A 15,640-nucleotide genomic window follows, 5' to 3' on the forward strand; every position below is an offset into this window, starting at 1 on the left:
AGGGAGGAAACTGCTACGTACATTTGTCTCCGAGTTAACTCAGGCCTCTGAAATTGACGAGTTGCAATGATTTGGTTCATGATTTTCTAATTGTTATCATTTTAATTTTTTAGATTTAAAAAAATACACTAATATAGTCACTTTTTATCAATGTTGTTAATGAAATAATTTAAGTCTTATTATGTTAGATATATTAAAATAATGTTATATGTTATATACATTTTGATACTAAAAGAGCACTAAATAATGTTATTTCAAGATTTGAACAATATTAAAAAAAAGAATATAACATTTTAGTATTGTTCAAACCCTCAAACGATATCATTTAGTGTTTTTTTTAGCGCTGAAACGTATATCACGTTGTTTTAATATATCTAGCATGACCAGACTTGAGCTACGCCACTAATGATGTTGAGTTCCGACGATAGAAAATACACAAAAAATTATATTAATATATTTTTTTAATTTTAAAAATTAAATTATAATAATTAAAAAATTAAAAACTAAATCAATACAACTCGTCAATATTAGAAACTAAAATGGAATGTAACTCATTTGTATCAATTTCATTTCCTAGATTGCATTTGTAGAATGAAAATGCTTATTTAAGAAATGTTTTACTTACTCCCCAACCCATCAATAAAAAACATTCCATCCACTTCCTCTTCAATCGATTGCATTCAATTGAAAGCTATTGATTAGTCATTAGTCTTTGAATGGAATGTAGGTCATTTTGAGGCACTTTAATGAGCAATTCCTTTTGGATAACTATGAATCAAGTTGTAATAATTTTGTATTGATTTATGTATTAACTTGATGTGTTAATTAATTAATTATTCTCTACTTACAAACTATTTTACTATACAAATTTATACAAATTTTTTTCTAAATCACTTTTATGCATGCGTCTTACATACGCACATTTCATGCGCTTTTTAATTTCACAAATTTCAATCAACATACGCACATTTTTCTTCGTGCCGTTATTGCACGTTCTTCTATTTTGTTGTCATCGTTAGTAACATCACCTCTTCCTCTTCTTTCTCTATTTTTTTTATTGAAATTTCTTCTCCTCTTTATCTTGTTGTTGAAGATAATGAATAATTCAAATTCAAATTGTCAATTGAACCAAAACAAAATTGATTATTATTTTGAATTCAATCAAGTGGCTTATGTGTGTTTTGATTCTAGTTAATTTTTTCGTTAATAGTTTATAATTCTGTAAGTGAATAATGTTTCATCGTTGATGGTTTGAATTGAATGTAATGTAAAATTTTTGCATTAAAGAAAATATTTTTTTGTATTTACAGCAAATTTGGATGTAACACGAAGATATTTGAGTGTATTGTTTAAGAATTTTTGGTGTATGTGTGTTGATAAGTTCTACATAATTTAAAACTCTTCTTCTCCCTCCTCCTCATCTTCTGCTGCTGCTTCTTCATTTTCATCATCATCATTATCATTATCTTTTTTTTTTCTTATTCATTTTTTTATTCATTTTTTTCTTGTTTTATCTTCTCAAGTTTTTTCTTGTTTAACTCTTTTAACAAAAATAAAAACAAAAAAATCAAACAAAGAAGAAGAAAAAGAAACACATAATAGTACAAAATTATTTGAAATATGATGAACTTACATTCATTCAACTAAAAGAAAGAAAGAAATAAAGAAAAAAGAAGAAGAAAAAAATGCAGCATTAGAGGAAACACTTTTCTGTATTTGTAGCAGATTTGAGTGTAACACGAAGATATTTGGATGTATTGTTTAAGAATTTTTGGTATGTGTGTTGCTAAGTTCTGTATAATTCAAAACTTTTTCTCTTCTTCCTTCTCATCTTCTGCTGCTTCTTTTTCTTTTTTTCATCATCATCACCATCTTCTTTTTTTTTATTCATCTTTTCCTTCTTGTTTTACATTTTCAAGTTTCTTCTTATTTTACTTTCTGACCAACACCACCTCCTCCTCCTCCTCTTCTTCTTCATTCTTTTTTTATTGGAATTTTTTCTCATTTCTTTTCCTCCTTCTCCTCCACCATCAATTATCTCGTTGTTGAAGATAATGAATAATTCAAGTTCAGATTGACAATTGAACCAAAACGAAATTGATTATTTTGAATCCAATCAAGTAGGCTGAGGTGTGGTTCGATTCTAGTTAATATTTTCATTAGTAGTTTATGATTCTGTAGGTGAATAATGTTATTTTTATTTGTGAAAATTGTTGTTCATCGTTGATGGTTTGAATTGAATGTAATGTAAAAGTTCTGCATTAAAGAAAATATTTTTCTGTATTTGGATGTAACACAAAGATATTTGGGTGTAACACGAAGATATTTGGGTCGGTGTATGTGTACTGATAAGTTTTGCATAATTCAAAACTCTTCTTCTCCCTCCTTCTCATCTTCTGCTGTTTCTTCTTCTTCTTTTTCATCATCATTATCATTATCTTCTTTTTTTTCTTATTCATCTTTTTTTCTTGTTTTATTTTCTCAAGTTTCTTCTTGTTTTATTTTTTAACAAAAAAAAAAAGAAACACATAATGGTACAAAATTACTTGAAAGATGATGAACTTACATTTGTTCAATTAAAAGAAAGAAAGAAATAAGAAAAAAAAATACAGCATTAAAAGAAACATTTTTTTGTATTTGCAGCCAATTTGGGTATAACACAAAAATATTCGGGTGTATAATTTAAGAATTTTTGGTATATGTTTGCTGATAAGTTATGCATAATTCAACCGCTTCCTCCTCCTCATCTTCCACTGCTTCTTCTTCTTTGATCATCTTCTTATTTCATATTCTAATCATTCTTCTTGAGAGGAAAAAATTAAACAAAAAAAGAAAAAATACATAATGTTATAAAATCCATAGAAAGAGGAAAAAAATTAAGCAACAACAACAGTAATAAAAAAACGACCATGAAGATGTAACATGCGAAGAAAAAGGAGGAGAAACGCAAAGAAGAAGAAGAAGGAAGAGGAGGAAGAGGAGGAGAAACGCGAAGAAAAAACGACGATTGTGATTTTGATCCAAGAAGAAGATGCGCCTTTTATAATGGTGAGTGAGCATGCTATGAAAACCATTGAGTTATTGAGTAGCGCGTGTGTTAACACGCTTGTATGGGTGAGATCCTTTTATTGGATTTGGTCCAACTTGTATAATTTGTAGGTCAAAAAGACTTGTAGGTTAAAAAGACTTATATGTGTAACAAGTCTGCTAATTAATATTGAATTTGATTCTATTCGATATGAAACGCTTTAAAATATTCCAAAAATATAAAACATATTAATTTTTTTAAGTTACAATTTGATCATACTAAAATTATGTTTGATATAAAAAAAATATTGAAATATTTTGTATTGATAATAGTTAGTGCTTTGAGTATAATAATACACTCTTGATGCAGGAAAATAAAATTATTATTAAAAAGTCAGAAAATAATATACTTATTGATTTATTGTCATCCAATTTGATTGGAAAATAAAAAAGGTAGAATTTAGATATTAAAATAATAGTCGTATAAAAAATTTCACTCCATGATCAGTATTTCTTTTCTTCCTCTTTCTCTCTTTTATTTTTTTTTTCAGTTTTTTTCCTTTTGTTTATCTTCTTAAGATTAGGTTTTCTACATTTTATGAATACTAGAATGTAATCCGTGTGTGATGCCAAATACTCTAGGAAACATGCAATATATCTCTAGAACAAAAACAAGACTAAATTACACTTAGTATTTGTTTGGACGCCATTATTTTGATAAAAAAAAATTTATATTGAAAAAATATTTTTTTTATTTTTTGGCATGTTTGACAAATTTATAGTAATAAAAATAAAAGTATTAGAAAAAAAAATATCTTTTTTGAGATGCTGTAATTTACATTTTTTTTAAAAAAAAATTTTCTTAAAAAAAAAAGATGTTTTTCATATAATAAATAAACAAAAGTACTTTTATATTGTTATATACCCAATTTATATTGTTATATCCAAACACAATTAATAGATAAAAAGATCTTTTTACATGAGATATCCAAACATAAAATTACTTTTACTTTTTTTATAAGATCTTTTAAAAAAATAACTCGAAAAAAGATCTTTTCTTAGAAACTCACCAAAACAAATCCTTAATCAACTTCAAGAAAATGAAGCAAAAACTACATGACTCCGTTAAGTGTCAAAGTTGTCAATTTTGATGGGAGTAATCTCGTCGGCAACGTTATATTTCCCAATCAATCGCGCAAAGAAGACCATTTGTTGTTCAAGTGTAAACTTAATGCTCTCAGCCTGCATTGAATTTGAACCCATTATTGATGAATATATTCACTGGTAGTGTTTCCTATATGACATTCATTTTTACAAGAAATATAACTAACTATATAGAAAAAACTCACATGCAGTTGTTTTTATGTGAAATTAATAGCTAAAAGATATTAAATAATAGTTTAGTCAAATATGTCAAACCATCTAATAATTTTTAACCATCAACTTCACATAAAAATAGTTGCATGTGAATTTTTACCTAATTAAATTCGCATATAGTAAAAACTAACATGCAGTTATCTTCCGGTAAAATTTATAGTGGATCTAACAGTTTCAGCTATCAATTTTACAGGAAAACAACTGCTTATTATTCTTCACTTGCGCATATATATACCTTTCGAAAACCATGTTGTTCTCCTTCATACTCAACAAGAGCCACTGGGAGACCTTTCTCTTTCAGTGCTTGGTAAAATTTTCGTGCTTGCTTAGGCTGCACAATCTGCGGTACATTGCAGAGACTCATCAAACCAATCTTTGTAGAACTTTTCAAATATATTTAGTTAGAATCATAATATATTCTAGATACATCAAAAATCAATTACTAAATTAGTCATTTGTATAGAATATATATTGATATATAAAATACAGATTAAAAAATAAATTAAATAATATATATATTTAGGATTTAGATCCTCTAAAGTTTGAATTTCACTTTAGAGAGTAAAGTATGATCTTCTACCTTTGAATAGTTTCTCTTTCATATTTATTCTTGGTCCCACCTATGAAATTAATGGTGAGAAATTACACTTTACTCTCTAAAGTAAAATTCAAACTTTAGAGAATCTAAATCCATATATTTATACACAAATACATAGTACTTAATTTGATAGTTAATTTTTAGTGTGTATATAGCATTTTTATATTTCTTAATTAAAGTGAACATATTGAGAAAGTGAAAAACTGAGTTTTTTATTATCATTAAATTTATAATTTTTTCATATATGAGTTTTATTATTCTAATTCAAGAGTAATTAAAATTTTACACTATTACTTTGTCAATTTCTTTATTTCACGTGTGTTTGATTCAATTTTTTTATATGCAAAAAAAATAAATCACTCTGTATTTATACACAAATACGTGTGGTATTTAATTTATTTTCAATGTATATTTTATGTTTTAACATGTATTTTATAAGAATAACTAGTTTGGTAATTGTTTTTGTTTACAGTAGCATTGTTGTTAAAATCAACATGAATTCTTAGTGGCTACTGAAATTCTCATTTTGAGCCTTCATTTTTTCCCTAATCGTACCTATAAACCAACCCAAATCTATTCCTAATAATCCTTCAAGTATAACCAAAAGGGACAATAATAATGATTTCAAGGTCACTAACCTTGTCCTCCAATCCTTGGAATAAAATTATGGGACAAGAAAATTTGTCAACATGATTGATTGGAGATCTCTCAAAGCACTCCTTTTTTGTTCCTGAAATCAGTTATGACATACAGTGAAAATCAAATGAAAGTGAAGCAAATGGTGATGATAACGAAAAAGAGCTATAATGATCATCAATGACTTACCAACAAGGTTATCATTGTAATGGGATTCAAATTTAAGAGATTCTTCACTCAGCATGTTCAAATCAGCTATCTGTTAGAGAAGCAAGTTGGACAATATTCACCTTCATCAAATGTTAGGAAAATAATATGCTATACTGTGTACTTGATATTGACCAAACTACTGAAAATGGTATATGTTTAAGTGTTTATTTTGAGGTAAATACCAAATCGGTACCTGAAAGATTCTAGTATTAATAAAATAGTACCTGATTTTTGTTATTGAAAAAATATCCCCTAAAAGATTTTAAAATTTGACAAAATCACCCAACCATAAAAAGATGACATGACAGTAAACGGAAAATCTTGATGTGGCTGTTAGAAGAGAGCTCCGACGACATATCCAGCAACGTTTTCTTCTTCTTTGCCATGGCAGAAGGGAACGCAGCAGTGAAGTGCTACCATGGTGGAGGGGATGCGAAAAGAACACAATGGCGTGTTGAAGAAGAAGAAGCAGCTAACACGAAAACGCGGCTAGGTGCTGTCATGGCAGAAGGGGACGCACCTGCATGTTGAAGAAGAAGCAGCGAATACGAAAAATGCGGTGAGGTGCAGCGGCGTGGCATGGTGGTCTTCTTCTTCATCTGCCATGGCAGAAGGGGACGCAGCGACGTGTTGAAGAAGAAGAAACAACGAACACAAAGAAGAAGGTTGTCGGAAATGTCGCTGGAGCTCTCTACTATCATTGGAGCTCTCTTCCGGCGATTACATCAGTATTTTTTGCAAACTTGATTTTGGTCAAAAGTAGGTTTGTGTTAAAGTGATTTATGTTTGGTAATTTTTGTATCAAAATGGATTATAGTAAAATAAATGTTGTTTGGCTTATACCATTAGAATATTTAATCAAATATGTTATATTTTTTAAGTATTAAATGTTACTTTAGTATTTTTTTACATCGTACTTGTTCATACCCTAGCCCAATGCAAGGGCCCAGGTCCAACTAAAAGGCCTAATCTGAAGGGTTAAGCCTAGCTAAGTACCGACCTCCACGTAAGAAGTCGGTATCAACCACGACTTGGTCTGAAGAAGTCGGATGTGAGATCAGCTGGCAGATAAACACTCATTCAAATGAGTAACCGCCCCTAAAATCTCTCTAACCGCTTCATAAAGCCATATCCTAACCTCCCCAAGATAATGGGGACGGTTAACATCCTAAAGATACGGCACTACTCCAACGGTGGTTATTGGCTCACCACTATAAATACACTGACACCCCTCAGGTATCTCTAAGTCCAATACTCTCTAGACCTGCTCACACTCTTGCTAACTTAGGCATCGGAGTGTCTTTGCAGGTACCACCCCCCATTCACTCGCGAGCACAAGTCGGACGGAGCCTCCCGAGTCGCAGATTCATCCGGAGCCCTCCTCCTTCATACACTTGGGCCACCAAACGCCATCTATCCTATTAATCTCCGGTTACCCACCGTAACATTGGCGCCGTTGCCGGGGACCCGAGAGATCATCCATAGATGGCTGATAGATCCCACGAAGAAGGCCATGTAGAAACAGATTCTGAACAAGAGAATCTAGACATGGGTAATGACAATGAAGACCTGGCCCAACACCAGGAGGACAACAACCAACACAGAGAGGGTACCTCCGGAGTGAAGAATCCGAAGGTAAATTCCTCAGATGGGCGTGAATCAGAAAAAGGCGGACCATCCCACGTAGCTGAATTGATGGGATTAGTTCATAGCCGCCTGGAACAATTGGAGCAAGAGCGGGAGAAACAAAAGGAAACTGAAAAGTACCTTAAAGAGGAGATGGAGCGGCGAAAAGAGTTAGAAAGAAAACTCTTACAGCTAGAATCCTCCCTCAAGAGTCACAACTCCCGCGACGAACAAGAAGACCAACTCTCGGGTGGAGAAGATCCTTTCAACGAGGACATAATGAGGGCAAAAGTTCCGAGGAACTTCAAAAGCCCTGATATGGACCTCTATGATGGAACCACGGATCCAAAGCATCATCTAAGCAACTTCAAAAGTCGGATGTATCTAGCTGATGCCTCCGACGCTACGAGATGCAAGGCATTCCCGACCACTTTATCGAAAGCAGCGATGAAGTGGTTCGATAGCCTTCCCCCGAGATCCATCACTAGCTTTGAAGACCTCTCAAGGAAGTTCTTGATGAGGTTCTCAATTCAGAAAGATAAGGTAAAACATGCGTCGAGCCTCCTAGGAATAAAACAGGAGGTCGGAGAATCTCTGCGAGCCTATATGGAAAGGTTCAACAAAGCATGTTTAGAGATCCAAGACCTGCCCACAGAGGCAGTCATAATGGGGTTAGTCAATGGACTTAGAGAAGGTCCCTTCTCACAGTCCATATCTAAAAGACACCCCGTTTCTCTAAGTGATGTACAAGAAAGGGCTGAAAAGTACATCAATATGGAAGAAAATGCAAAACTAAGGGACCTGAGTTGGCGACCTGGACCCCCTCCTTCATCTAAGGAGAAGGAAAGGGAAGTCAAGAGAAAGGAAGAACTCGGTCTCGAAAGGCCCAGGAAGTATCACTCTTATACTCCTCTAAAAACTTCTATAGTGGACGTATACAGAGAAATTTGCCACACTGAAAGGCTGCCACCCCCTAGACCTATTAAAAATAAAAAAGGGGGAAGCCGCGGCGATTATTGCGAGTACCATAAGATATATGGTCACTCCACTAACGACTGCTACGACCTTAAGAATGTGATAGAAAAGCTGGCTAGAGAAGGTCGACTTGATAGATATCTCATGGAAAGGTCGGACAGTCACGGAAAGAGAAAGCGAGATGATATGGATAGAAGAGATCCACCACCACAGACCCCAGAGAGACATATCCTTATGATCTCAGGAGGATTTGCGGGAGGTGGAATCACCAAATCTTCTCGCAAAAGACATCTCAAAAGAGTCTATCAGGTCGGGACACCCGACCTCCCCACTATCTCATTCACAAAAGAAGATGGGCAAGGAGTAATCCCCGGGCACGATGACCCCGTGGTGATAACCATGATCCTAGCCAATGCCCATCTCCACAGGACCCTAGTAGACCAAGGAAGCTCGGCGGACATCCTTTTCAAGCCCGCCTTCAACAAGCTAGGGTTAGATGAAAAAGAGTTGAGAGCCTACCCCGACACCCTATACGGATTAGGGGATACGCCGATAAAACCACTGGGATTCTTACCCATTCACACCACTTTTGGAAAAGGGGAAAAATCAAGGACTCTAAGCATAGACTTCATAGTCATCGACGAAGGGTCAGCCTACAATGCCTTAATTGGCAGGACTACCCTTAATCGCCTTGGAGCAGTGGTATCCACTCCCCACCTTTGCATGAAATTCCCGACTCCAGGAGGAATAGCAACGGTGAAGGGAGATCAAAAATTGGCAAGGAAGTGCTATAACGAAAGCCTAAATCTGAGGGGAAAGGGCAAAGAAGTCCACACCATAGAGCTAGGCGGCACAAGGACCAGAGAAGAGCTGCGACCCCAACCGGGAGGAAAAACCGATGAGATACAAGTCGGTGAGGAGGAAGGAAAAAACACTTACATAGGAGCCAACCTAGGGGAAACCCTAAAACAAAGGTTGGGTGAACTCCTAAGAGCTAATTCTGACCTCTTCGCATGGAAGGCTTCCGACATGCCTGGGATTGATCCCGAGCTCATGTCCCACAGGCTCTCGGTTTACCCAGGGTCCCGACCTGTACAGCAAAGAAGACGCAAGCTCGGCCCGGAACGAGCCTTAATAGTAGAAGAGCAAGTACAGGCGCTCCTGGAAGCCGGCTTTATTAGAGAGGTCAAATACCCAATTTGGCTAGCCAATGTAGTGCTAGTCAAAAAACAGAATGGTAAATGGAGAATGTGCGTCGACTATACCGACTTAAATAAGGCATGTCCTAAGGACCCTTATCCCCTACCGAGTATTGATACCCTGGTGGACTCCAGCTCGGGGTACCAATACTTATCTTTCATGGACGCCTACTCGGGATATAACCAAATCCCGATGTATGAACCCGACCAGGAGAAAACATCATTCATCACACCCAAAGCCAACTATTGCTACGTGGTCATGCCATTCGGACTAAAGAATGCAGGAGCCACGTATCAAAGGCCTATGAATAAGGTGTTTTCCCCCCATCTAGGGAGCCTAGTGGAAGTATACGTCGATGACATGTTAGTAAAAACCAAGCAAGAAGTCGACCTCTTATCCGACCTCTCACAAGTCTTCAACACTATAAGGTTGCATGGGATGAGACTAAATCCCGCAAAATGCGCCTTCGCGGTGGAAGCAGGAAAATTTCTAGGATTCATGCTAACACAAAGAGGGATTGAGGCCAATCCCGACAAATGCAGAGCCATCCTAGAAATGCAAAGCCCGACTTGTTTGAGAGAGGTTCAACAGCTCAACGGCCGACTTGCAGCCCTCTCCAGATTTTTGGCAGGATCGGCACTAAAATCCCTTCCACTATTTTCCTTATTAAGAAAGGGATGCCAATTTGAATGGACTTCGGAATGCGAGGAGGCATTCCAAGAGTTCAAAAGATTCCTAAGTCAACCTCCTATCTTAACCCGACCAGTACCGGGAAAAGACCTCGTCCTATACCTATCCGTAGCAAACAGGGCTGTCTCATCAGCCCTGATTAGAGAAGACGAGGTCGGACAACACCCGGTCTACTTCATCAGTAAGGTCCTACAAGGCCCTGAACTAAGGTACCACAAACTAGAAAAGTTTGCTTACTCCTTAGTGATAGCCTCACGAAGGCTACGACCTTACTTTCAAGCTCACACAATAAGAGTCCGCACAAACTAACCCATGAAGCAAATCCTCCAAAAGACGGATGTTGCAGGGAGAATGGTCCAATGGGCAATAGAGCTCTCCGAGTTCGATTTGAGATATGAAACTCGGACAGCAATTAAAGCCCAATGCCTCGCCAACTTCGTAGCAGAATATGCAGGAGATCAAGAGGAAAAGCCGACTACATGGGAACTCTATGTAGATGGATCCTCCAACAAAACAGGGAGCGGCGCAGGCATAATATTGGTAGATGAAAGAGGAACCCAGATAGAGGTCTCCTTAAAATTTGAATTTCCGGCTTCAAATAATCAGGCAGAATATGAAGCCTTGATCGCCGGATTAAAGTTAGCAGAAGAAGTTGGTGCTACAAAGGTGATGATTTACAGCGACTCACAAGTGGTGACCTCCCAAATAAGCGGAGAATATCAGGCAAAGGACCCTAATATGAAGAGGTACTTGGAAAAAATATTGGAGCACCTCGGGCGCTTTGCAGAAACCGAGGTTAAACACATAACTCGGGATCTAAATAGCAGAGCGGATGCCCTATCCAAGTTAGCAAGCACCAAACCAGGAGGAAACAACAGAAGCCTGATCCAAGAAACCCTCCAAGAGCCCTCGGTATCAAAAACAGAAGATAAACAAGAGGTGCTTGAGGTAGTCGGTTTAAACCTCGGATGGATGAATCCCTTAGTCGAATACCTGAAATTCGACATCCTCCCTAAGGAGGAGAAAGAAGCTAAAAAGATCCGAAGGGAAGCACAACATTATACTTTGGTAAGAAATGTCCTTTACAGAAGAGGGATATCAACGCCATTGCTAAAGTGCGTACCGACCTCAAGAACCACCGAGGTGTTGGAGGAAGTACATAGTGGGATCTGCGGAAACCATCTCGGAGCAAGGTCGCTGGCCAGAAAAGTGATCCGAGCAGGATTCTATTGGCCGACCTTGCAGAGAGATGCCACAGACTTTGTGAAAAAATGCCAACCATGTCAGATGCATGCAAATTTCCACGTAGCTTCGCCAGAAGAGCTCATCAGTATCACTTCTCCCTGGCCTTTTGCAAAATGGGAAATGGATTTGTTAGGTCCTTATCCCCAAGCACCAGGACAAGTCAAATACTTGATCGTGGGAATAGATTACTTCACAAAGTGGATAGAAGCAGAACCATTAGCCACTATCACCGCTCAAAGAAGTCGCAGATTCCTCTACAAAAACATCATCACAAGGTATGGAATACCTTATTCCATCACTACAGACAATGGAACCCAATTTACCGATGCCACCTTCAAAAGTCTAGTAGCCAGTCTGAAAATCAAGCACCAATTTACCTCGGTGGAACACCCACAAGCCAATGGGCAAGTCGAGGCAGCTAACAAGGTCATACTGGCAGGACTAAAGAAGAGATTACAGGAAGCGAAGGGAGCTTGGGCTGAAGAGCTCCCTCAAGTGTTATGGGCTTATAGGACAACCCCCCAATCCGCCACAGGAGAAACACCCTTCCGACTAGTCTACGGCGTAGAAGCCATGATTCCAATAGAAATCAATGAGCAAAGCCCAAGGGTAATTCTCCATGACGAGGTCGGAAATATACAGGGGCACAAAGAGGAGCTCGACTTGCTCCCCGAAGTCCGAGAAGGTGCCCAAATAAGAGAAGCGGCATTAAAGCAAAGGATGACTACTAGATACAACAAGAAAGTCATTCGAAGAACATTTGTCCCGGATGACTTGGTCCTAATCAGAAACGACATTGGAGTCAACAAATCAGGAGAAGGAAAGCTCGCCGCAAATTGGAAGGGGCCATACAAAATCAAGGAAGTGTTAGGAAAAGGTTATTATAAAGTAACCGACCTGGATGGCACTGAGCTACCGAGGTCGTGGCATGCTTGTAATATGAAAAGGTACTACAGTTAAAAGCGAACTCTACTCCCTGATGTACTCTTTTCCCAACTTCATGATTTTTACCCAAAAAGGGTTTTTTCTGGAGAAGGGTTTTTAACGAGGCATCACAGTAGAGGCTAAGGGAAATAGGCTATCAAGACCCTTAGTAGCAAAAAGGTACCTTCCCAATTAATAAAGATCTTTTTCATTTACAATATCTCTTACAATATCCTTCTTTATTTATCTAAGTTTTTCTACGAAACGCACCGACTTAAGCTCGACAAAACGTGAAAATCCCATGAACCGACCTAAGATGGTCGTCAGGATAAAACGACGAGGCACAAGTCGGTGTAAAGAGGTTGTATGAGTTGATCGTAACAAACTCGGGGACAGTCCGACTCGTAAGTCGAGACAAGAACCCGAGTAGACAAACTCGGAAACACTCCGAGTAGATGAAAAACGCATCACAAAAATAACCTAAGTCATAAAAACTCACTAAAGCAAAGTTGAGTATAAAGGATAACAAAAGAGATTAGAAAACCTAGAAAAAGTTTAAAGGCTGCATAAAAGCCCTTGAACGAAAAAGGCTCGAGAAAACAATGCAAGCCAACAAAAAGGTTCTTTCCGAAAAGATCAAACATATCGAAAACAGGAAAGCATGCACGCACAAGGTAACTTAGAACCCTTATCCAAAAAAGGGCATTTATTTTCCTACACCCTTGTTTAAAAAGGGCACTTGCCAGAAATATTTTGTTTACGGCCTTAAAAGGCCAAATGAAATCGTTCTCACAACCACCAACACAAACATATAAATAAGTTTAAAAAAGGGGGACCCACAGGCCGGGCCCCCATATAGCCATAAAAAATAGGAGTCATTTTTTCAAAGGAGTAGAGGAATCACCACCGCCAGACTCGGGAGGAGCGCCACCAGGACCAGGAGGAGGAGCTGAAGAGGAAGTCGGATGAACGGCCGAAGAACCCGGAGCATCTCGGGAACGAGGAGGAGACTCAATGATCCTCTGCCCCCGAGTCTTCAAGTCTGACTCAGAAACAACCTCGGGGACAGGAGGATCAACGATGGCGCCATCAATAACTACCTTGTCAGGATGAAGAGGAGAAAGATCCAAGTCGGGAGCAATAACTCTGACTTGCTCCAAGAAAATTCTCCAAGACTCCTCAGCGCCCTCAGCGATAGAGTCCTCCAACTCGGCATAAGCATTCCGAGAGTTCAGCAAATCCTTCCTCACAGCCACAATATCTCGAAATAAACTTTGGTAACTCTCCTGGGCTGCCTTCCTCAGATTCGCCTCCATATTAAGTTGGGCCTGCAGCTGGCTCTCCTTCTCCCGGAGGCTATCTCTCTCCTCCCTCAATTTATCTCTTTCCTCCTTCAACTCCCTCTCGTGTTTTTGAAAAACAAGAAGCCTTCCCTCCAGCTCCTCAACCTTCGAGGTTGCCCTCAAAGAGCTGAGGGGAGTCTTCTCGAAGATGTCCAAAAGTTTGCCACAAACACCTGCCGCCCTAAAAACTCTCCTCGGCTAGAGTGGTGAGGTGATTCCGAACAGAAACATCATCCATATTTATAAAAGGATAGATGTTCTTTCGGACGAATGCAAGAGCATCCGCCTTAACCCCACCATCCCAAGAAGAGCCAGACTCTGAAGTCTTACGCTTCTTCTTCTCTGGCTCGGAGAGAAGCTGGGCAGAAGGGAGTGGTCGAGACAAACTTGAGGAAGAAATAATAATGGGTTGAGAGGGAGTGCCCACATTCCTAGAAGGAGGAGGAGGAGGAGGAGGAGAGATGACTGCTTTGGCACTCCCGGCCCTAGCCCGGGACTTCGCTTTAGCCTCCTGGACCCTCTGGTAGGACTCCTGAGCATTCTTCTTTGCCATATCTACAAAAGAAACAACCAAGTTACAAGTCGGTAAAATACAAGTCGGCAGAAACAACTCGAAAATAAGTAATGCATGCACTACCTATGCAAGTTTGAACAAAAGTCGGTGTCCCCTGGAGGATTTTCCTAGTATCCAAGTATGGGGCCCTCCCCCACGCTTCTCGGAAAAACCCCACAATGGCCGCCTCCACCTCGTCTAGGTCATCTAGACCATACTTTTCGCAAGGAGAGGCCTCCAGCCAATAAAGGGGGAAGCGATGGGAAGAGTGCTCATCAAGGAAGAAGGGGTGGTGACCCTCTACGGCTTGAACTTTGAAAAAATAGTTTTTGAAGTCATGAAAAGATTCGTCGAAAAGGGTGAAAATCCTCCGACCTTGTATGGCTCGGAAGGATACCCATTGCTGTTTGTTGTTTAGCCCACTAAAGGGCTTAGTCATATGAAAAAGAAAGACGAAAATCCTCAAAGAGGTCGGAAAGTCCAGAGCGTGGCTAATAAACTGATAGATCTTCAAAAAACCCCAAGAGTTGGGGTGAAGTTGAGTAGGGGCAACTCTACAGTGGTGCAAAACAGATATCTCGAAATCCGAGAAAGGAAGAAAAACACCCAAGCGGGTGATCATACATTCATACATAAAGAAAAAATGAGGGGCCGCCTCATTTTCTCTCCCGAAACAAACCCGGTCTTCCGGACCCGGGATTATCAGTTCATATTTTGGCTCGTCCTCCTCCGAAGTACAGAGCCTGTGATGAGTACGAAGATGAGTGATAAACTCAGCATCGACCAACGGTTCCTCCCCAAGGACCGTAACATCAACCCATTGAGAAAGAACGTCTACAGAAGCCATTTTTGTTTATATAAAAGACGACAGAAACCTACAAAAAGGGAAAAAGAAAAAGAAAATCAATCCCTAAAGAGAGGAATACGAAGCCAAAATCTACAGACCAACCTATCCACCCACAAAACCAAGCATGCAAACACGAGGCATGACATGAAAGAAACAAAACTAACATTTATCCGAGAAATGAAGGTTGGAGAGAACAGAAATCTTCAAACACAAGAATACAGCACGAGCAAGGAAAGAAGAAGTTTGAAAGATTGCAGAAACGGAAAAATGAAAGAGAGGGAAAGTATTTATAAACACGCTAAGGGGCATAATGGTAAAAACGGAGCGGTCATTAATAAGATTGCACCGTTACCAAAGCCCTTAATGCTTCCCCAACAGACACGATGCTT

General features: G+C 38.5%; 1 protein-coding gene across 1 annotated transcript in view; it reads right to left on the bottom strand.

The window, feature by feature from the left end:
* Positions 1-4,080: 4,080 nt before the first annotated feature.
* The window catches only part of LOC107480771 (uncharacterized), a 34,600-nt gene continuing 23,040 nt past the window's right edge, over positions 4,081-15,640 (bottom strand). The window contains exons 15-18 of the mRNA XM_016100980.3: positions 5,828-5,897; positions 5,641-5,732; positions 4,640-4,744; positions 4,081-4,269 (exon numbers count right to left, since the gene is read on the bottom strand). Coding sequence (XP_015956466.1) covers positions 4,153-4,269; positions 4,640-4,744; positions 5,641-5,732; positions 5,828-5,897 — 384 coding nt within the window. The 3' untranslated portion in view covers positions 4,081-4,152. The remainder of the gene's footprint in view (positions 4,270-4,639; positions 4,745-5,640; positions 5,733-5,827; positions 5,898-15,640) is intronic.

The sequence above is a fragment of the Arachis duranensis genome, chromosome 1 (assembly GCF_000817695.3).
Source record: "Arachis duranensis cultivar V14167 chromosome 1, aradu.V14167.gnm2.J7QH, whole genome shotgun sequence".
Taxonomy (NCBI): Eukaryota; Viridiplantae; Streptophyta; class Magnoliopsida; order Fabales; family Fabaceae; genus Arachis; species Arachis duranensis.